Below are 23,549 nucleotides of genomic sequence, written 5' to 3'. Positions count from 1 at the left end.
TTTTCATGTATTTTAAAGTCCTCAAATAATGGAAGTATCTTAGGGTTTTTATTTTTGTAGGGCTTTGTTTTTGTCTTTTTCTTTTTAATTAATATAATTTCCATTGAAAAGGTTTAGAATTTAAAAACAAATGAGCAATTATATTTTTAACATCTTTTGTTTTTATATCACAAGCATTTCCCATAGTGTCCAACTCCACTTCACCCCCATAATCCAAGAGCCATCTTGTATAACAAAGGATAAAAAAAGAAGGGAAAAACTTCAGAAAAACTAACCAACCAAGTCTAACATCACATACAGTGTTCTATACCCATAGTCCTACTTCTCTGTAACGAAGAGCAGCCATAACTATTTTGATGTATATGAGACTTTTATTTCTATTTTATACCTCTCTGGAACATATGCATAGCACCAGGCTCTGTGGGTCAAAGGATATGGTACTTTTAGTTACTTTGTCATTGTTGTTCAGTTGTTTTAGTCATGTCCAATTTTGCATGATCCCATTTGGGGTTTTCTTGGCAAAGACACTGGAGTGGTTTGCCATTTCCTTCTCCAGCTCATTTTGCAGATGAGGAAACTGAGGCAAATGGGAGTAAGTGACTTGCTCACAGTCACACAGCTACTAAGTGTGTGAGGCCACCTTTGAGCTCAGGTCTTCCTGACTCCAGGTTTGGCACTATCCATTGTGCCACCTAGTTGCCCTAGTTACTTTAATAGCATAGTTCTAATTTGCTTTCCAGGATGGAGGACCTGTTTGAAGGTCCTCCAACAGTTTACTAGTGTTCCTATTCCTATAGCCCCTTCAGTATTTACTCTTCTCATCTTTTGTCGTCTTGACCAGTTTGTTAGATGTGGGGTGAAAACCTCAGAGTTGTCTGACACTTTTCTCTTTTTTTTTTGTTGTGATTTGAAACAGTCTTTCATATGATCAAGGTTTATAATTCTTCTTTTTAGAACTGTTCATTCATATCCTTTAACCGCTTATTTGGAGAATGGCTATATTGGTTTGTAGTAACTGGTTTCTGAGATCTGAGGTGTTCTCTAGCTGTAGGTCTGTGGAATGGAATGAAGTAAAAATAGAATTGAATAAAATGGTATTTATTAAGCCCTTGCTCTGTGCAAAATACTGTGCTAAGCAAAGAAAATTGAGAAAGTCTCTTCTCTTGAGGAGCTCACATTCAAATTGGGGGACACAGCATATAAAGGGGAGCGGTTATGTTCATGTTTGGTTCATGGCAGGTGGAAATTGGCAGGATAGTATTTAGGGAGGGAAAGTAATAGAACATATGGCAAGGCGCCAAGGATGTTAAGGAGTAATGGTAAGGTAGGTAGTTTGCTTCAAAAGAGGATGGTGTGTCCAAGGGTTAGAATGTAATGAGGCCTGGGATACCTAGGGATGTGCAGTCAGCATCCAGCTGATAATAGTCATCCTGGCTTGCTGTGAGCTAGACAATAAGACGTTGTGTTGATTAGAGAGGAAATATTTGGGTTCCCTCAACATGGTGCTAATTTCTCTACAGATGTCCAGTTGGTGACGTCATATTTCATGCAAAATTTTTTTTTAAATGCCCACTTGACTGCTTCTTTCCTTATCCTAGTTGTGTTAATTTTTTCAACTAGACAATTTTTAATCACTCAGTATGTATTCAGACCATAGGAAAATCAGATCACATGCTGTAAGGCAGGGTTCTTAACCTGGGGTCTATGAAATTTAAAAACAAATTGATAACTAAGTAAAATTAGTTTTCTTTTTTGATCTTTTTCATTTAATGTTATGCATTTTAAAATATTCTGAGAAGAGGCCCGTAGAGCTTCACTGGAAACTGTGAGCTCATAGAGAGCTGGGATTATTTTTTGTCTTTTTTTTTGTATCCCCAGCACTTTATATAGTGTCTGACACATAGAAAACACTTAATGCTAGTTATTGACTGACCATGACACAAAAAGGTGAAGATCCCCTGCTCTAAGGTATAAAATCATGGAAGAATCTTGTTAACTTGCATAGATTTCAGATATATAGCTTTCTTCATGTATGTTGTAAATAGATTCTATATCTTAGCATAATGGTTATCAATAATAATAAATTTTCTTTTTAAACTGTCTTATTTTTAGTGTTTGTTAAATAAGAAACTGAGTTGTAATTCCTGGTGATAACATAAAAATTGGGGGAATTTATTTTCCTGGTTAGAAAAAAAAATAATTCAAAAATAGAAGTGATTTTAACTGAATTTTATATATATATATAAATATATAATTGATTTCTTACATCTCCAATCTGTGCTTCACACTTCTGCCAAATTGATTTTCCAAAAGCTAAGATCTGACCGTGTCATTCTCCTATTTAATAAACTCTAGTGGCTTAATATTACTTTAGAGGTTACATACTCTTCTGTTTGGCATTGATAGCCCTTTACAATCTAACCCTAACCCTAGCTAGAGTATGTGCTTCTTGAAGTCAGGGACCATATTAACATTTGTTTTTTATATCTGCAGCTCCTAACAGAATGCTATACACATGGTTGGCATTTAATAAGTGCTTATTGACTGATTTATTCTAATCAGTTCTTAACACTTGTATTTTAGTTTATATAAATTAAAAACTGGAATCCTATCCTTTTTTTTTTTTTGCAATAGGATTAACTTCATTCAAGTACAAAAATGAATAGGTAGAGTCCTGTACTTTTGTTAGCTTAGAATCCAGGCTTCACTTCTCCTTTTTAACTGCCCCTACCTCTAGCCTCCTGAAATCCTACCCCTTCTTTAAGGAGTAGGCTCATATGTACCTTTGCTGTGAAAATGCAGAAAATACCTTTCCCTTTTCAAACTTAACATAGTACTTTGTACCTTTACTGCACTTACTAAGATCTATTTTGTATTACAGTGATTTCTGTTTGTTATATTCCCTTACTAGATTGTAAGCTCCATGAGCACATAGTAGATACTTGTTAAATATTTGTTAATTTTAATTGTGTGTAGTTACAGAAGAAATGACCATTGTTCCAGCTCTTAAAAAGAGATTGTCTTCCATTTGAGAAACTGATGATACTTGTGAAGTGAGTTTTATTACATAAGCACCATATCAACAGGTAGAAATTAACATCATATTAAAGAAGCATTCAAGAAATGCACAATAAAAGTGTTATCATTTGGGTAAAGTGAATTAGGGAAGACTTGCTAGAGATGAATTTTCAACTAAATTTTGAAGGTGACGGGTACAGTGTGTTTCTTACATATGCAAATGTGTTCTTGAAAAAGTAAGAGCAAGTCTTTAGTTGACTTAGGTGCTTAGAAAAAATGATGTGTGAACTATTCTGATTTGATATAGGAGCACAAGGTGCTTTTGACTGGTACACCACTTCAGAATACAGTTGAAGAGCTATTCAGTCTTCTTCATTTCCTTGAACCCTTACGATTTCCCTCTGAATCAACTTTCATGCAAGAATTTGGGGATCTTAAAACAGAAGAACAGGTAATTTCTAAATGAAGGACATCAAATTTCTTATCTTTGTTGTTATTTTTATATAAAATCCATTACAACTATGTAACATTTTCTGCAGGTGCAAAAGCTTCAAGCCATTTTAAAACCAATGATGTTGAGAAGATTAAAAGAAGATGTAGAAAAGAAGTTGGCTCCTAAGGAGGAAACCATAATTGAAGTAGAACTTACTAATATTCAGAAGAAATATTACCGGGCTATCTTGGAAAAGAATTTTGCATTTTTATCCAAAGGAGCAGGACAAGCTAATGTACCTAATTTAGTTAACACTATGATGGAACTCAGAAAATGCTGTAACCACCCTTATCTTATCAAAGGTATCTTCAGTAGAATTACAAACTGTAACACATTGTTAAGTCTTTTAAAGTATGCTTAACTTTTTTGCTGTAGGTATTCAAATTTCATATCTTATTTGTGTGTGTTCATTAGATGGATTAAGAGCACAGGCTGGGATACCTTTCCTTAGCTACATAGATAACCATCAGTACAGGTAATGAATATGTGTACAGTCAGGAGCTGACTGTACTTGTATGTTGATTATATGTGCTCATATCTGTTTAACAGGTGCTGAAGAGAAAATACTTGGGGAATTTAAAGAAACACATAACCCAGCTGCTCCTGATTTTCATCTTCAAGCAATGATCCAGTCTGCTGGCAAATTGGTCCTCATTGATAAGCTTCTTCCAAAAATGAAAGCAGGTGGGCATAAAGTGCTCATCTTCTCCCAGATGGTGCGGTGCCTTGACATTTTGGAGGACTACCTTATACATAAGAGGTAAGACAAGTTGCAGTCCACAGAAAAAACTTGTGAATAATGTCCATGGTTTTTAATTTTATATGTTGTTTCTACCGCTGTACTGTCACATAGATTTGCTCTTTGCCTAGGATAAGAAGCAATTTATTTTAGTGAACTTATTGTGTATACTTTGTGCCAGGCAAAGTATTACATTGGTGCTGGGGATACAAAGACAAAAAACAAATTAAACTCCTTGCTTTCAAGGATCTTACAGTCTGTCAGGAGAGACCACATGTATACATGTAAGTATATGCAGAATAAATACAAAATGAATGTACGATAGTTAAGGAGGTAGAATACCAGCAGTTGGAGAAAATTGAAAAGGCCTTATAGAGAAAGGAGTGCTTGGCTTGCACCTGTGAGAAATAGAGATTATTCTGTGGGACAGAGGTGATAATCGAGTTCTTTCCATTAATGGGAGATGGCCAATACAAAGACATGAAGACAGAAAATGTAGTTCTGTGTGGAATAAAGAGAAAGTCATGTGGGTTAGACCATAAAGTGTGGAAAAGAGACCATATATAATGAGAATAGAAAGAATAGTTGTGGCCAATTTGTGAAGTCCTTCAAGAGTCATACTGGAGGAGTTTATACTTTATCCTAGAGGCAGTGCTCCAGGAGGTGATTGAATAGGGGAATGGCATGGTCAGATCTATGCTTAATTAAGGAAAAACACTTTGGTGGTTATTTAGAGGATGGAAGGGAACTAGGAAAGACATGAAGCAGGGAAGCCAATTAGGAGACCATAGCCTTAGTGCGAGCAATGAGGGTCTGAACTCAGGTGATACCTTTGGGGTAATCATAGTTGCTATGAGAGATATTGTAGAGCTAGAAATGGCAAGATTTGGCAACTTATTGGATATCTGTTGGGTATTGGGATGAGGGAGATGGAAAAGTCAAGAATAATGCTGAGATTACAGACCTGGCGTGTGGTTCTGTGGAAGCAGACTAATATCCCTACACACACTGTCCCTCTTTTAGAAATATTAAAGCAGTATTTTTCTCAGTAGCCTAGTCTGAATCCTTTGGACTAATCTGAAGGAGTAGCCTTATCAGGCTTTCTTTAACTATCCTGAAACAGTGCTGTGCACTAACACACCACACACACACACACACACACACACAGCCTTACAAAGACCTGATCATATTCTTTGAAGAAAGTGGGTAAAATGTTTATGTAGAACTCTGTTCTTTCTTTTGGTAGTGATTGGACAAGGCTTTTGGGTGCTAGAGATCAGTACTTCTCATGCCTTTGCGACTCCACCCTTTGAAAATTCACACTAGCACTGGTTGGTGAGGTTCCCACACTACTTCCAAGTTCTAGGTATAGCAGTTTGGGTGCTTATTCTCCTAAACATTATATCATGAGCCCCCTAAATACTAGATCATGCTCCACTAATGTGCTTCCCCTTAATCAACTAGTAGACTCAGTTCTTTATCAAAGATATTTACTCAAATAACTTAGCAAAAACTTAGCAAAGGTAGTAGTGCAGCATACGGTGCATGCACAAAACCAACTTACCATTACTTAGTGTGATGGAAATACTAATTATATTTATACTTCTCAGTGCTAGCAATTAAACTTTGTTAGTCAGATGTCTGCCAACCTTATTTTATATTGTCTATCAGACAATGCAAGCATTAACCCCTCTAGAAAAAAATCACCTACCTGATTTCTTAGGGCTTCCCAGTAATTGTGTCTCATACTGGTATCAGTGACAAAGTTCCCTTTTTGCCAAGCTAGATGCTGTGATTCTCCATCTGACTGGGTTGCCTGATGGGTCTGCAAATCTCTGTCAATCATCATTGCCCTCAAGTAGACAGTGAACATGAGTCTCAAATGCAGGCAGCACAGAAGCCAGCCTCATTGGTGACCTAAAGTCAGAATCATTTAAAAAATAATTCTCCAAGGGCTTGCAGAAGTTAAATGACTCTTGTTCCATTTGATGAAGCAAGCTATCAGTTCAACTGTTATCTTAGTTCTTAATCCTTGTTCAATCTTGACTATGGAATTTTATTTATTGGCTTGAAATGCTATAAATTGTAACTCTTAATTTCTTATGTTAGAGAGATTTCCAGGGGCATGAGGGAATTGTGCCAATTTAGACTTTTCTCTTTCCAAGCAGAAAATGGTTTAAATTAGAATGGTTTTTTAAATTTTCTACATTAATTTTTGTAGAAATAGGGAAGTCTGGAAAAGGATAGATTGCAAGATTGGGGTGGGGAGGGCAGGGGAAGGTGGAAAAAGAAACTGTATTCTGGTTTAGGTACCTGAGTTGGCAATGTCTCTGGGGAATCTAATTTGAAATATCCAATAGGAATTTGGGGATATGAGATTGAAGCTCTGAGGAGAGATTTGTTTCAGGATATACAGATATAGAAATCATTGGCATAGGGATAATAAATTGATCCCTGGGAGACTATGAGGTCACCAGGAGAAAGTGTAAAAAGAGAAGGGTAAAAGCCTAAGACAGAGCCTTAGAACACTTTCACAGTTAGGGGGCATAATATAAATTATAAAAAACATAGAAGACTGATAAGGAACTGTAAAACAAGTGGGCAGAACCATGAGATAGTATCGTCAGAAAAGCCCAAAGAAAACACATAGGAAGAGATGCTGGTCAGCATTTTAAGATGCATCAGATAGGTTTTCAGTGATGAGCCCTGAGAAAAGATTTGGCATTCAAGAAATCTTTGTTAATGTTGGAGAAAGCACTTTTAGTTGAGTTATAAAGTCAGAAGCCAGATTGCAAAGAATTGTTCAGTGTGTGGAAGCAGAGAGCTTGGACTGCTTTTTCAGGGAGTTTGGCTGTGAAAGGGAAGAGAGGTATAGGATAATAGGTTGTGAGGATGATAGCGTTTAGTCAAGGTTGGTTTTTGTTTTGTTTTTGTTTTTTAAGGGTAAGGGAGATTTGGGCATGTTTTGAAGGCAGTAGCTAAGGAACCAGAACTGAGAGCCCCTTCTTCCATTGGTGAGTTCTTCCTGGAACCTCCTTTTTGGGGAAGGACTCCAGAGCACCCATTGTTAATTCTCTAGACTTAGCCACCACACCCCCACCCAGGTGCCCATTTTTCCTCCCCCCATTTCAGATACCCTTTTATGTTTTGTCTTTCCTTATTAGAATGTAAGCTCCTTCTGGACAGAGACTCTTTCTTTTTGCATATTCTTGTATCCTCAGTACTTAGCAGAGTGCCTGCCACTTAGTAATTGCTTTAAAACTGCTTGTTGACTAACAGGAAGAGATTAAAGGTGAGACAGAGAAAGAATGATTGAGGTTGTGGATTTCTTGAAAAAACAAGAGAAAGATAAGATCAAAGGCACAGTAGAGGGGTTGGCCTTGAGAAGGAAAAGAACCTCCATGGTCAAAAACTGTGGGAAATGGAGGAGACAGTTGGAGTGATGTCAAGGTGAAGGGTAGGATTCAATTGTGGTTTTTAATGCAGTTGATTTTTAATCCATTAAAAACCCACTTGGTTATTATGAGTGTTTATGAGGTCAAATAATAGAACATATCTTCTTAACAGTGTAGCCTTTCATGTAACAGATCTTTAATCACCAAGCATGTGTAAAGTTCCTACTATGTGCCAGGCCAAATGCTAGGCCTCCTTGGACTTCCTGGACTCCTCGCTATCTTTCAGCCTTCATATCCAATCTTTGCCAAGGCCTCTCAATTTTACATTTGCAACACCTCCCAAATATTCCCCCTCTCTCATCTCTAACACTACCACCACTCTAGTACAGGGCTTATCACCTCACACCTGAACTATTGAAATAGTCTGTTGGTAAGTCTGCCTGCCTCAAATCTCTCCTCACTATCTCTCCTCATTCTAATCCATCTTCCATTCTGTCAAGAAAATGATTTTCCTAAAACATAGGTCTGATCATGTCACTCCCACTTCCCTACTCAATACACTCTACTAGCTCCTCATTGCCTCCAACATCAAATACAAAATCCTCTGTTTGGAGTTTTAAAACCCTTCATAACCAGCTCCTCTGTTTCCCACACATTTCTGATGTTCTTATACCTTATTCCCCTCCTCCTATTCTTCAGCACAGTGGCACTGGCTGCCTTCCTGTCTTTTGAACAATTCACTCCATCTCTTGGCTCCAGGCATTTTTTCTGCCTATCCCACATGCCCAAAATGCTCTCCTTCCTCATCTCCACCCACTGGATTCCTTTAAGTCCCAACTAAAATACCATCTTCTACAGGAAGACTTTCTCAACTCCTCTTAATTCTGGTACCTTCCCTCTTGTCATTTCCTTTTATTCCCGTATGTAACTTGTTTTTCTGAATGTGTTTGCATTTTGTCTCCATCATTAGATTGTGAACTTCTTTAGGGAAGGGACTATCTTTTGCCTCTTTTTGTATCCTCTGCACTTAGTGTCTGGCACATAGGAGGTGCTTAATAAATGTTTATTTATTGATTGATTCCTTATTATTGTCCAAGAAACTATCATCCTCCCAGTCCTCCGGGCTTACAATCTGGGTGTCATCCTCAACTCCTCACTATCTCACACCATCTATATGCAGTCTGTTGCCACAGCCTATGAATTTCAGCATGGCAACATCTCTCAGATACTTTCCCTTCTATCTTATGATACTGCCACCACCCTAATGCAGGCCTCATCACCTAATGCCTGGATTATTGCAATAGTCTGTTTTTTGGTCTGTGTGTCACAAATCTCTCCCTCACTCCAGTTCATCCTCCATTCAGCCACCAAAATAATTTTCCTAAAGCTCAGGTCTGACCATGTTACCCCTGTATTTAATGCGTGGTTAAATCAAGCACCACCCCACTTTTACTTTTCCAGGCTTTTGACACCTTATACACCATTACATATTCTTCAGTCCAGTGACTGGTCTTGATCTTCCTTAATTTCAGTTCCAGGCATTTTCATTGACTGTCCCCCATACCTGGAATGCTCTCTCTCCTCATCTTCACCTCCTGGCTTCCTTTGCTACCTTCTATAGAAAGCCTTTCCCTATCCCTCTTAATTCTAGTCCCTTCCTTCTGTTAAATATTTCCTATTGTCCTTCATATAGCTTGTTTGTACGTAGTTTCTCCCCCCATTAGATTGTGAACTCCTTAAGAGTAGGAAGTGACTTTTGCCTTTCTTTGTATCTGAAGTGCTTAGCACAATGCCTGGCACATAGTAGATACTTTAATAAATGCTTGTGACTACTGACAACAGGTCCTTTCATGCTACTTTAAGAGATAAAATATTGAATTGACTAACAATTCTATTATAATCCCAGCAACTAATTCTCTGAAGAATTTCCTTTAGAGCAGAGGTCAACAAATAAAAATCAATGAGCCAAGTATGTTTTAAAATGTAAAAACCATTTTTAGCCAACCTTACAAAAATAGATGAAAGCCCTCCAGTTGAAGTGTGTTAGATCCATGCTGTAGAGCCTCCTCATTTCCAGATTCTCCATCTCTTCACCAATGTTTTCCTCGTGGTATACTACCAAGGAAAAGGAATCATAGCAAGAACCTTCTCTGTTACAACTCCTTTGCTGATTCGTGTAAGGGTGATACTTATGTCACCTTTCTTCTGAGACTGAGAATTATATCTGTATTAGAATTCAACAGAAAATTCAGCAGAGAAGCCAGAAGACCCTTACTACTATCCAAGGGATCACTAATGATCTTTATCAAAAGAAACCACTGATGATATTTAAGAAGAAACTTGTACACAATAGTACTGAATTGAACATCTCAGTTGTGGAGAATAATTCAGCTACAACATAACCAGGCCCAGAACTTATGGCAGCAGTACTTCATCAAAACTCAAATGGCCCAGGATGACCAGCTAAAGGATCATGGTTTTAAGTGCTAGTGACTCACTGTAGCTTAAGTGAGATTTCCTTAAAATGAGCAAAAAAACAAGTCCCTCTGCCCCTTGTCACAGATTTTAAAACCTCACAGCTTATCTACTGTAACCATTTGAGGTCCTCTGTACTACCATAGTTTACGTAATAAACTGAAAAGAACCGTGCCATCTAATCTTGAAGTCCCTCATTTAAACAGAGGGTGAAGACTGATAATGTCCAGCCTAAAACAGCAATAATCTTCTTGAAAAGTCAAGTTCAAACTCTAGTCACATCGCAGACCACATCTTTCCAGATGTTACATGGTGTTCCTTCTATAGAGTTCCCTCTCCATCCAAAAGAGAATAAAACCATCTTAGGTGCATTTTTCCTTACGTTAGAATTTAGGGTAATTTAAGGTGACCAAACTCTAGCCATCACACCATAATAACCTTTGGTAACAAAAAATAGGAATCCCCTGGTGGCTCCACACGACCACAGAGGATTTTCATTTTGGAAAAAAGAACATTTAATTTCTTATTTTGTACCACTCTCCAATGTGATCTGACTAGATGTTAGTAGTGCCCCACCTGGAGGATACACATATAAAAACTGCCATGCCAGGTTTTTACCTCATGTAAAATTTTTAAAGGGGAATAAATTTTTTTGGGGAAGGTAGGCAATGGGACTAAGTGACTTGCCCAGGGTCACAGAGCTAACAAGTGTTATGTGTCTGAGGCTGGATTTGAACTCAGGTCCTCCTGAATCCAGGTCTTGTGCTCTATCTACTGCACCACCTAGCTGCCCCAAAAGGGAATAAATTTTGAATTATCAAGCAACCATGTAGTAAAATATGTAGCTTGCAACTTATTAAGCAACGAGGCAGTCAATACTACCTTAAGTAACATGAACTGATTTTTTAAAAAAGATTTTGTTATGTATAGTATTTAAGATCTTATTTAAATAAAATAAAACTAAGTTAAATAAATAAAATTCAATTTTTAAAAAGCCATGATCAAAAAAGAGGCTAGCCATCATCTTTCAAGAAATTATCAAGGAAAACTGCCCTGATATTCTAGAACCAGAGGTTAAAATAGAAATTGAAAGAATCCACCAATCACCTCCTGAAAGAGATCCCCAAAGGAAAACCCCTAGAAATATTATAGCCAAATTCCAGAGTTCCCAGGTCAAGGAGAAAATATTACAAGCAGCCAGAAAGAAACAATTCAAGTACGGTGGAAACACAATCAGGATAAAACAAGATTTAGCAGCTTCTACATTAAGGGATAGGAGGGCTTGGAATATGATATTTTGGAGGTCAAAGGAGATAGGATTACAACCAAGAATCACCTACCCAGCAGAACTGAGTATAATCCTTCAGGGGGAAAAATGGGCGTTCAGTGAAATAGAGGACTTTTAAGCATTCTTGATGAAAAGACCAGAGCTGAATAGAAAATTAACTTTCAAATACAAGACTCAAGAGAAGCATGAAAAGGTAAACAAGAAAGAGAAGTTATAAGAGACTTATTAAAGTTGAACTGTTTATAGTCCTACATGGAAAGATGATATTTGTAACTCATGAGACTTTTCTCAGTATTAGGGTAGTTGGAGGGAAAAAATTATATAGATAGATAGAGGGCACAAGGTAAGTTGAAGATGAAGGGGTGATGTCTAAAAAAATAAAATTAAAGGTTGAGAGAGAATTATACTGGGAGAAGGAGAAAGGGAGAGATAGAATGGGGTAAATTATCTCACATAAAGCAGACAAGAAAAAGCTTGTACAGTGGAGGGGAAGTGGGAGAAGGTGAGAGGGAATGAGTGAATCTTATTCTCATTAAAATTGGCTTAAGGAGGGAATAACGTGCATGCTCAATTGGGTATGGAAATCTATCTTAACTTATAGGAAAATGGGGGAGGGGAAGGGGATAAGAGGGTATGCGGATGATAGAAGGGAGGGCAGATTAGGGGAGGGGGTAATCAGAAGCAAACACTTCTGAGGAGGGCCAGAGTTAAAAGAGAGAATAGAATAAATGGGGGGTGGGATAGGATGAAGGGAATTATAGTTAGTTTTTCACAACGTGGCTACTGTGGAAGTGTTTTGTATGATTACACATGTATAACATATATCAAGTTGCTAGCCTTCTCAATGAGGGTGGGTGGGGAGAGCGGAAGGCAGAAAATTTGGAACCTAAAGTTATAATAACAAATGTTAAAAATTGTTTTCACATGCAACTGGAAAATAAGATATATAGGCAGTGGGGTATAGAAATCTATCCTGCCCTACAGGAAAATAGAAGGGGAAGGGGATAAGAGAAGGGGGATGGTGATAGAAGGGAGAGCAGATTAGGGGAAGGGGTATTCAGAATTCATGCCCTCTGGGGGTGGGGGGAGGGGTGAGATGGGGAGAAAATTTGGAACTCAAAATCTTGTGAAAGTGAATGTTGAAAACTAAAAATAAATAAATTAATAAATATTTTTTAAAAAAAGAAATGGGAGGGTGAAGACCAAAACATGCACTTTATCTGGTCCGGTAAAAAGTCTCCAAAGTACATGTGCAGTGGGACAGAAGGAAAGAAATAAGTAAATAAAATTATGAATAGAAAAAAATAAAAAAGATTTTGTTATGTAATATATTTGAGATCTTATTTAAATAAAATTTTTCAAAACAAAAAAAAATTATAATTAACCATTTGGGACATCCAAATTTTTTTTAAGACACATTTTTAGACATTACATTTTTATTGTTTGGACAAGACCTAAAGATGAAATAGAGCTAATGCCTAATCTGTTAGTGAAAAGTACTTTGAACCCAGTAGGAGAAGAAAGAAATGTCAAGAATATAGTATCCATTTTCAGACTATTGGGATATTTTTCTTACATGGTTACCTTATTTCATTTGGTTTTTGATTACCTCTTAAATCTGCTTCTCAAAGTTGTTGTCAGGATCAAATGAGATAATATTTGTAAAGCTCTTTCCAGATCTTAAAGTGCTCTATAAATGCTAGCCTTTATTATTGTTTTGGAGTTTGCAACTTTTGTTTAGGTAATTGGAATATTTGAAGTGGAAAGGAATGAGAGGAGTTCAGAGAAAGTTGATGCTTGATGCAGAAATCAGATATCATTCAACTCACTTTTCCTTTCCTTGTTTACAATGAAAATAGTGTACAATCACATTTTAAAATTTTCGTTGTGTGTAAGAAGTAATAAAAAAAAACTCATGTTGAAAAAGATTCCTCAGTGTGTGTTATGTGTTATAATCAGATCAGGTCAGTAAAGTATAATTACCGTGCTAGTTATAGACATACTATTTGGTTAGCTGGACCACAAAAAAAAAAAAGCATTTACTCTGATATTTTACCTGTACATTTAAGTAACTGCATAGATGACTAAGTTACAAACTCTAGAAGGCTAGACTAGTTGACTTAAAACTTATTATGTCTCCCATAGTAGTTTATACAGAGCCTTGCTGATAATAAGTACTCAGTATCTGTGTGGTGGCAATGATGTGTTCCTAGATTGAATTTTGCATACCCTCTTAATTTTATTCAGCAGATATTTATTAATCCGCTATTACGTTTAAGGCACTATTGTAAGTATTCTGGGAAAAAGCAGTATAAGAGCTCACAAACTGAGAAATATATCTTCCCCTAATTTTATAAAATCATACATAGGTCTGAGTAGGAAAACCTAATCGCATTTGAGTAGGTTTATTTCCATTTTGTTTCTGTTATTCCTGAATTTGTTGTTTTTGTCCCTGACAGGTATCTGTATGAGCGAATTGATGGAAGAGTCCGAGGAAATCTTCGACAGGCTGCCATAGATCGGTTTAGTAAACCTGATTCAGACAGATTTGTATTTCTTTTGTGCACTCGAGCTGGTGGGCTGGGCATTAATTTAACTGCAGCTGACACATGCATCATTTTTGATTCTGACTGGAATCCTCAAAATGACCTCCAGGTAAATTCCATGATTAAGATGATTAAAGATTTTGAAAACACAAGATAAAGTCTGTGAAATGTTGATCTCATTTATGACTTTCATTTCCAATACAGATCTTTCTCTGTTTTTTTATTCCAAGAAATCTTTTTTGCCAAATGAGAGGATTGAATTTTTTTTAATTTAATAATGGTGACCTTTCAATTAATAATCCTACTTGACTGTATTTTAACTGATCAAAATGTGTTTTCAAAATTGAAAGGTGATCTATGATCTGAATAACTGATTTTTCAGAATAGCAAATTTTCCTAATGATTTTTATGGAAATTTTTTTCAGTTGTACACAGGTACAAAATTCTTAAAGAATTTTACTTTTATCACATTTAATTAAATAATTAATGGTTAATGGTTAAACTTTTTACACTTATACACTCGTCAAAGTAGAAAACTTTGTACTTACTCATTTTCACACAAGGATGAAATACTCCTTTTATTATCCCTGGTCCTGAATGGGGTCAAGGATGGGATCTTACTGGGTTGGGGCTCAACCATAGCACCAGGTAGGACTTCCTAAGGAAAAATTGTGACTGATAGTAAGTACTCATTTGGGGAGGACCAAGAGCACCAAGTCAGTTAATAATAGGATATGGTTTTCTGAGCCAGAAGACCAGAATCAGGAAGCATTATTCAGAAACACAAGTTGCCACCAGAATTTTTTATGCAAGGGTTAGGCAGAAAGATCCAATACCACAAGGACAGTTTTCAGTTCATCAGAGTCCAAGACAATTTGCAGCATTCAGCTTCTTGTGGGTACATAAGTGTTTTCATGCCCCTTGCTATGGGAGGGCCTTGCTTTCTAGTTTCCCTTGAATTACCTTTAGTTGAACAGCCCTGTCATGTTGTAAATAGTGTTGCTCTCTACCCTCTTTATTCAGAATTGGAGATCATTCACACAGGGGCTCACTGCTAGCATTTTAGCATTGTGCCTGTCTCCATGTACCTTTTGAGTTTTGTTGAAAATTCTCAGAGCTTATTTCTCCTTCTGCTTCTTCAGGCTCCTTTGCTGCCACTTTTTCCCTCATGGCAGAGTGTGGTGCTGGCTCTGCCTTCATCTTGAGCCTTAAGGAGCTAATTTTCCCTTCCCAGTCTTTATTTGGTTTTGAGTATACCAAAAGCAAAATACAATGTACACAAATCCCTTTTTGCCAAATAACAGAAAATCAAGAACATTAATAGAGAATATTATAAAGGGACTTTCTCGAAATGTAAAGGTAAGTAGACTAGAGGACAGGAGGAAAAGAAAGTTGCAAGATACATGTATAGGGCCAGATACAGGACAAAAAGCACACCAGAAATTTTTCTTTACATTTTGCGTTAGACTTGTTGAGACTGTAATATTAGATTTAAAGGGATTTAAACTTAGAGGCAGTTGCTGTTTTACTCTACATATGTAATTATAGATATAGCCTGTTTAATTTAAGATTAATTCAAAAGTAAGATCAACTCAGTTGTTTATTATTATTTAGGGTAATAGGGCCATGGCTTGACTGAGTTGATAGATGATCTAAAAATTACTCATATTTGACTTTAAAATACTTTAACAAAATATTTATTTTGAAAAATTATTACGTTTGGTGTTCAAACAAAATAAAGAAGCCACACTGAAAACTTGATGAGATGCTAGAAAACTTCAACAAACTAAATAGACAAGTGTTAACTTTAAAGTCAGGAGCAGGATACATGGCTATATTTGTTCAAGAACAATCAAGAATTGACTAGTGATTTGAGGAAGATATTGCAAACTCTTTAAAGTTTTCTAGTCTTTATCTGCCTATTTCCCTGAATTCCGCATAGTCACAGAGGATAAATTTTTTTTTTTTTAGGCAATTGGGGTTAAGTGACTTGCCTAGGGTCACACAGCTAGTAAGTGTCAAGTGTTTTGGTCTGAGGCTGGATTTGAACTCAGGTACTCCTGACTTCAGGGCCAGTGCTCTATCTGTTGCGCCACCTAGCTGCCCCATGCGCCACCTACCTGCTCCACTAGAGGATAAAATTTTAAGCTCTATAGTGAATTACGTCTAAATTTGTCATCATTTTCAAATTTTTTTCATCCTTCACTTATTCAGATAAACTGTGATTTTCCCCTCCTCACCACACACAGAGCAAGATTGAAATACATTAAAAGGATGGCTGACAGTTGGCCATTAGGAAATAAAAGATTTTAGTCAGAAATTGTTTAAGATTATGTGGAGATTCTTTATAGCTTTTGGGAGGCCATCAACAAAATCTTTCTCATAAGACTTAAAAATTTTTTAAATTTGATAATAAAATACTACTTTCTGTTTGTTTTATTGGTAACAGGACTTCTAATATTTTACATAGTGTTTACAATATCAACTTAAATTTTGTCTTATTGTTAATTGATGGTCAATAAATCAGTTTCTCATTTTAGGTAGCTACTTAATTTTTTCATTTCATTTTTTTGTATGTAAGTGACATGAATAGCTTTATTGTTTATTAATTGATTTATTTTTAGTTTTCGACATTTGCTTCCGTAAGCTTTTGAGTTTTAAATTTTCTCCTCTTTCTTTTCCCCCTCCCTCCCCAAGATGGCATGCAATATGATATAGAGATAGCTACTTAATTGACCAAAAATAAATTTAAATTTAAATAATTTGCTAGGTTATCTGAAATAACTTTACATATAAAACTTCCCCTTTTTCAAAATATCTTTCGTTGTTAAAGATATTCTTTGAAACTAAACTTTAACTTTTTTATTTTTCCTTTATTCCAAGGCCCAAGCTCGATGTCACAGGATTGGTCAAAACAAAGCTGTCAAAGTCTACAGATTAATAACTCGTAACTCGTATGAGAGAGAGATGTTCGACCGGGCAAGCCTAAAATTGGGTCTAGATAAGGCTGTATTACAGAGCATGAGTGGAAGAGAAAATAGTGTTGGTGGTGTATGTAAATTTCCAAATTCTCTTGCTTCATTGGATTTATTTCTGTAGTTTGTTGGAGCTTATAAAAAGTATTTACTTTGAGTATCATTTTCTATTACAACATACTGGACACTGATTTGAGTTCTTCATAATAGAAGAAACAGACTTCTACTATTATGCCAAAATTCTGCAAAGTTTCAGCCTCTCTTCAGTTAAAAATGTTTAATTCTGCATGATTCCAGTGCTTATGAGCTATAAAAATGTCTTTCTGACTGAGTTCAGTGTTATCTTTTCAAATCTTGTACATCAGTACATAATGAGTAGTATAGGATTAGGGTGATTTATTTAGTTATGTTTATCTTTACTTTTATCTAATATCTATTTTTTTTAATTACTGTTAGAGAGTAATTTTAAATTATTCAAGTAGAGTATTTCAGATGTATAACATTGACAATATGCTAATGTGCAGGCTTTTTGAAGGTAGAAAGTTCATTTACCATTATTATATTTTATCATAAGCAATTTCCTATGCATCTTACATTATAGAATATTAGTACTACAAGCTTTTTCTGTTCCTTTGCCTGTAAATAAGACTATACCAAAGCCATTCCAAGTATATCTTAAAGATATTCAAGAAAGCAGAGCTAGTGCTCTTACTTGCTAATCCTTTGTTTAATAGGCCACACTTCTAGGAAGATATTCCTTACATCCTAACTCATAAGATTTAAGACTGCCCTCCATTATTTTCTTTGGCACAGCTAGGTTCACTGTTTAAATGTCTGGCCTTTCTGAATTTTATGTTCACTCAGAAAAAATGTGTGTGTGTGTGTGTGTGTGTGTGTGTGTGTGTGTGTGTTTTGTCCATAGATTCAGCAACTGTCCAAAAAGGAAATAGAAGATCTACTTCGAAGGGGTGCATATGGTGCCATTATGGATGAAGAAGATGAGGGTTCTAAATTCTGTGAAGAGGATATTGATCAAATTTTACAGCGTCGCACAAAAACAATCACAATTGAATCAGAAGGAAGAGGTTCAACATTTGCCAAGGTAGCAGTGAAAACCATTTTATAAAGATTTTGTCTAATGAAATTATTAACTTTTTGTTCATTTATCTTTGCTGCTTCAAAAGTTGCTCAAGTCATCTTTACTTGTCCAAAAGTAGTACTTGGTAATAAACTTTCTTTTTTCATATACATGACATTTGAAAATGGATATGTTTGGTATTTCTTAAAATTAATTTCAAATAAAATACACTGCTCACTTATGTTATTACGATTATCTGTGGAGATAAAAATAGAAATGCCCTGTGAAAAACAACTTTTTCAGTTGAAAATCATTTTGAAATTGAAGTAATTAAGAAATTAAAATGTTTATTGGAATTGTATAGGGTGAGTATAAAATATTGGTAATAATATAGCAAGTTAATCTTAAGTAAATAAGTTACAGTGTACTTAGTTTTAAATTGTACTTAGTGGTACAGTGGATAGAGCACCAGGCCTGGAGTCGGGAAGACCTAAATTCAAATCAAGCCTCAGACACTTAGTAGTGGTATGACCCTGGACAAATCACTTACCCTCTGTTTTCATCAGTTTCCTCATCTGTAAAATGAAGATAATAACAGGTGATAATACCTATCTTCCAGGTTTGTTGTAAGGATCCAGTGCTATAATAATTGTAAAGTGCTTAGTAGTGTCTGGCACATACGTGCTATTTAAGTGTTAGCTATTATTATGGTGGTAGTTTAAATTACAAGACTTTAGCTTAATATCTTAAAATGAAGTATAACTAGCTTCCAACTCTGGTATTCTGGGAAGGAAAGACTTTGAAAAAATGTATAAACTAGTGCAGGAGAATTGTTCTATGAAGTTTGGATTCAGTCAAAGGGCAGCATTTAAGGACTTACAGGGTCACGTGTGCCCTGGAGGCCGCAGGTTCCCCACCCCTGAACTAGTATTATTCTGTTCTTATGCTACAGATATATATTTATGTATCATGCATTAATTAGAATAGTTGGGGATTTCACAATTTCCTTTTCCATGGTCTCCGGGCCCTCCTCCCTTTCCCAAGACAGCTGGTCTAGTTAGTGGAGCTCCAGGTTTACTCATGTCTGGTTCTGAATGTCCTAAGCAAGGCATGGCCCCTCTGTGAGCTTCAGTGTTTTTATCTGTCAAACGTTTACAGCAATGCAGCCTGTCTCACAGATTTGTGAGGAAAATTCTTTGTAAACTTTAAACCTACAACCATGTATAAATGTGCATTATTCTTTTTGTATATTATTGAGTCCCATTGTTTGTCACCTTTCTCCTTCCTTCTTTCCTTTATTTTTAGTACCTTCTGTGGCTGCAATGTTCTTCATTCCTCCCTAGACTCCTCCTTCCATTCCCCATAATGCAGGAAGTATAGATTCTGCACCATAATAGTGTCATTAGCCCAAGTTATAGGAATTTTCTTGACTTTTAACATCCCTTCAGAAAATTATTTTTTGTTGGATTTCCCTTTCCCTATCCCAGTTATATGTACAGTATTCAAAAACTATTTCCCATTTTATATATCTGAGGTGGAAGCAAAAGGTGGGCAGCTTAAAATCTGTGATTTCTGTTATAGGAGATGTTTCTGGTGCAGAAACTCCTCCATGAATACAAATAAGCTACTTTTCTGTAGCTCGTACTTCTAGAGAGTTGCCTAGGGCACTGAGAGGTTAAATGATTTTCCTGCTGTCCCAGTACTACTATGTGTCAGAGGCAGGATTTGAACTTAGTTCAGAGCCAGCCTTTTTCATGTCTCTGTATGCTGTAAGACTATTATGCATTCTTTGAAATCTTCATCAACAAGTATTTATTAAACATTTGCTATGTGCCAAGAATTATGCTAAGTGCTAGAGATACCAAGACAAAAATGAAACACTCTGTGCTCCCAAGTTACTTACATTCTAACAAGATCGACATGTATGTAAGCTTTAGTCTTCAAATTATTATGTAATTTATATCTTATTATATCATAGATGGTAGAATTTAGAGCTGGAAGGGACCAGAGAGCTCACCTATTTAAGTGTGGTCATTTTATATATACACATATGAAGATGAGAAAACTAATGTTCAGGGAGTTTGATTAACTTGTCCAAGATTATACAAGTTTAATCTAATGATTTTGAGATTCTCATTATAACAAAAAATTATAACATTATAATTATAACAAAATATAACATTGTAATTATAACATACATATAACATATAAAATTATAACATGTATGGTGTTATAAAGCATTTGATTTGATTACCATGCATGGTTCCATATTGTACTTGTTTAAATGGTGAAATGATTCAAGTATGCGCTGATTACGATGAGGTTGGTATATGTCAACACTTAAACATTTAAATAATTGTTTTCTTTTAAAATTTGATTGGAAAAATGCTGAATACAGAGCCATAGGTTATAAGTTGTGATTTCTACCTCATGCCCCAAGATTCAATTCTCTTCTAAAGATCTTAAGAAAAAAAATAATTTAAATACAAGGAAAAAGAAAATAAAAGGAGAAAATAAGAGAAAAGTTTGTAGTCAGGAAAATTAGAATTCAATTATATAATTTGTTCCATGCCCTCCCTCAACAGTTATCGATAGACACTCAGAAAAAATTGTTGACTGATTAAAATCATCTCTACATCTGAGGTGGCTCCTGCTGATATGATCTCTGAAGTTAAATATTTTTTTCTACCTCTGAAAGGAATACATACTTAACTGAGTAGAAAATCTTTTTCAGGGGAAGGGGAAATAATTTTTAGACTAGATTTTCAACCTTTATGCTTGCATATTCACTGAATAAAATTTAAGTATGTACAAACAAAAATCATAGTGCTTTATAAAATAATAAGTTATTTAGACATGGTCTTTATTCCCTAAATACAAGCTTGACATCTAAAACCCATTCTTGAAAATTTCATTTATAACTGAATATCTATCACCTACGCCTCGTTTCGATTTTTTTTTTTGGTCCCTTAAAAATTTGTAAAATCCAGTATTTTTCTAAGGATGTGCAATCAGGAAATTTTTTTTAAAAAACAGAATATTTTCCTACTTTTTAACCTCTGGGGTGGAGGGAGGGGGACCTATAAACAGCTTAATTTAAAACAAAGCAAAACATAAAACAATATGGGGCATGCTTCAGATTGCTTATGTGAAAGGGCCATTCTATGAAAACACATGGCCCCTACTATCTTTCTGCTACTTTCTGTTGTAGGAAGATGGATTTCACCATTTAAAAGTCTTCTCTTGCAAATAATAAAGGGATTTAATGATTGAAGGAATGCATTTAAAGAAATATGATTTATTGGGAGCTAGGATATTAGAATTTAACATTTGGAAGCAGTCGGTAAACCAGTACTTGATGACATCTTCCACTTATCACAACAGGTATTTTAATTTATGTAGGCTTTATCCATTGTTACAGTCCTAGAGAATTTTTTGAATTTTTTAAATTAAGGTATGTGTCAGTTAACAAGATAATTCCTTGGATTAGCTAAAATACTTAAACTTGCTTAACTGAAAAATAAATCTATTGATCCTATCATGGTGCACATGTCATCATAAATGGTTTTGCATAAAACCCATTCACTCTAAATTACAAAATTCAGTTTCTCTTGAGAAATTACTGTTTCCTCTGGCATTCTTATATCTAGCAGGAGAATAAGAGAAATTAGCCCTGGTGACCTATATGACATAGATTTTATGTGAACAACCGGACAGTAATATGTTACAAAATTTTGATTGTTTTATTTGAATTACAGTGTTAACCTTCCTGGTGGCTCTTCATGTTAAGTGGTCCCAAATCATTTAACTCAAATGATCATTCACTAAGATTGGTAACACTTAAGTGGCATATATTAATGAAAATTCAATATGAAATAAAATCCCCTGAGATGCATTCAGTCACTTCTTTCTCAGTTCAAAAAATTCGGAGCTGTGCGTTTAAAAGGATGTACAGATATTGGTGTGTATATCTTCAGTCATTAAACTAGAAACTCATTTCACAATCAAGAAAGTTAAGTCCTTATTATATATTCAAGTTATTTCTTGTATACAGATATAATTGTGTTACCAGTTGTGCTATTTGGTCAACTTAAAAACATTCATTATGTTATAGTGAGTTTTATGTTTTCCAGATGTCTATTTTAACACAGAATGATGGTGTCATTTTGGCTATGCTTGATATTTTGAACTAGTCTGGCTTTACTATATAAATTAGAATTTTATATATATAAAACATTCAGAGTCGTTAGCTTTCATTTTTTAAAATGTAAAACAGCACTTGTGCATTGTCCTGTATTATTGTATTATGTACACAAGCTTGGATTTCAGCAAAAGGCTATACTGTTTCTTCTTAGGGTTATGATTTTGCTCATCCTAATTTCCTAAATGTGGAACATACTTAAATTCCATTAAGAAAAAGAATTGTCTTTTTATAAAATAGAAAATTTTTATTATCTTCAAATTGTATCTGTAGTAATTAGGCATCATGAGCATAGATTGCAAATTTAAAACATATTCTTTGAATATCATCTTATGGGAATCTTAACAGTATTGCCACAAGAGTTGGAGTATTTTCTGGCACTTTTTTGTTCTGATGTTCTAAATCAGACTGTCAGTTTCTTGAAACTTTGACTGTCATGTATATAAAAAGCCCTTCAATTTTTCTATGTCTTGGATTACTTCTTCTTATATTAAGAAAAGGTATGAATTATAACAGAAATTGCTATCCTAGTCTATGTATTGTACTAACTTCAAATCCTGTCCTATTTAGAGAATAAATACAGTGATAGTTTTCATTTTCATTTTATCTAATATTTGACTTTTTTTTACAAAGTTTGCCTTAAAGTGTTGTGAAAACAAAGTAGCAGTTTTAAACTGTGATTGATGGTTGTGGTATGTGAGGGAATTGAATGAATTGTTTTGTATTCATTTTTGTTCCCTTCATCAGTTACTATTTTGAGTAAACTATCATGGATAGATCCCTACCTCATGCTTACCAGAGAAAAGTTGTACTCTTTGATTACAAAGAACTTAGAAACTACCCAGAATTAATAGTGTGAAACAGCTGCCTAAATTGATGGAAAACTCTGCCCTAAGCACAATTTGTACTTTATCCAACATACTTCTTGAGAAATATTTTAATAGGCAAGTTAATATACTCAGAGCCCAGGTCCTGAGTAGTGGTGGACTTTGGTATGCTGAGGAGATTTTGTTTAAATATATCATGTAAAAGTTTCCTGTCAGTATTAATAGTTAAGAGCTGTAATTGTGTATTTCAGGCAAGTTTTGTGGCTTCTGGAAACCGGACTGATATTTCCTTAGATGATCCCAACTTCTGGCAGAAATGGGCAAAGAAAGCAGAAATTGATATAGAAGCCATTAGTGGCAGAGTAAGTATTCTCTTTCCTCCAGAGTTCCTCTTCTGAGAGTACAGTGCCTTGAGATGATTAATTTTTGGTTACTTCAATCAATTTTTGCATAAATATTATGGAGAATTCATTTCTGTTTCCCCAGATTAAGGCCTAACAGCTTAATACCTCAC

At 35.3% G+C, this 23,549-nt stretch overlaps 1 protein-coding gene across 12 annotated transcripts in view; it reads left to right on the top strand.

The window, feature by feature from the left end:
* CHD9 (chromodomain helicase DNA binding protein 9) overlaps positions 1 to 23,549 on the top strand; it is a 242,361-nt gene that overhangs the window by 165,710 nt on the left and 53,102 nt on the right. For all 12 annotated transcript variants that reach the window (XM_020985173.2, XM_078150065.1, XM_078150070.1 and 9 more), the window contains 7 exons: positions 3,326 to 3,469; positions 3,558 to 3,813; positions 4,061 to 4,271; positions 13,868 to 14,063; positions 16,838 to 17,005; positions 17,852 to 18,031; positions 23,287 to 23,397. In XM_020985173.2, the coding sequence (XP_020840832.1) occupies positions 3,326 to 3,469; positions 3,558 to 3,813; positions 4,061 to 4,271; positions 13,868 to 14,063; positions 16,838 to 17,005; positions 17,852 to 18,031; positions 23,287 to 23,397 (1,266 nt within the window). The remainder of the gene's footprint in view (positions 1 to 3,325; positions 3,470 to 3,557; positions 3,814 to 4,060; positions 4,272 to 13,867; positions 14,064 to 16,837; positions 17,006 to 17,851; positions 18,032 to 23,286; positions 23,398 to 23,549) is intronic.

The sequence above is a fragment of the Phascolarctos cinereus genome, unplaced genomic scaffold (genome assembly GCF_003287225.1).
Source record: "Phascolarctos cinereus isolate Bilbo 61053 unplaced genomic scaffold, phaCin_HiC Scaffold_2;HRSCAF=192, whole genome shotgun sequence".
In the NCBI taxonomy this organism is placed as follows: Eukaryota; Metazoa; Chordata; class Mammalia; order Diprotodontia; family Phascolarctidae; genus Phascolarctos; species Phascolarctos cinereus.
The sequence above is the reverse complement of the archived record's forward strand: the minus strand, read 5'-3'. Positions and strand labels throughout refer to the sequence as shown.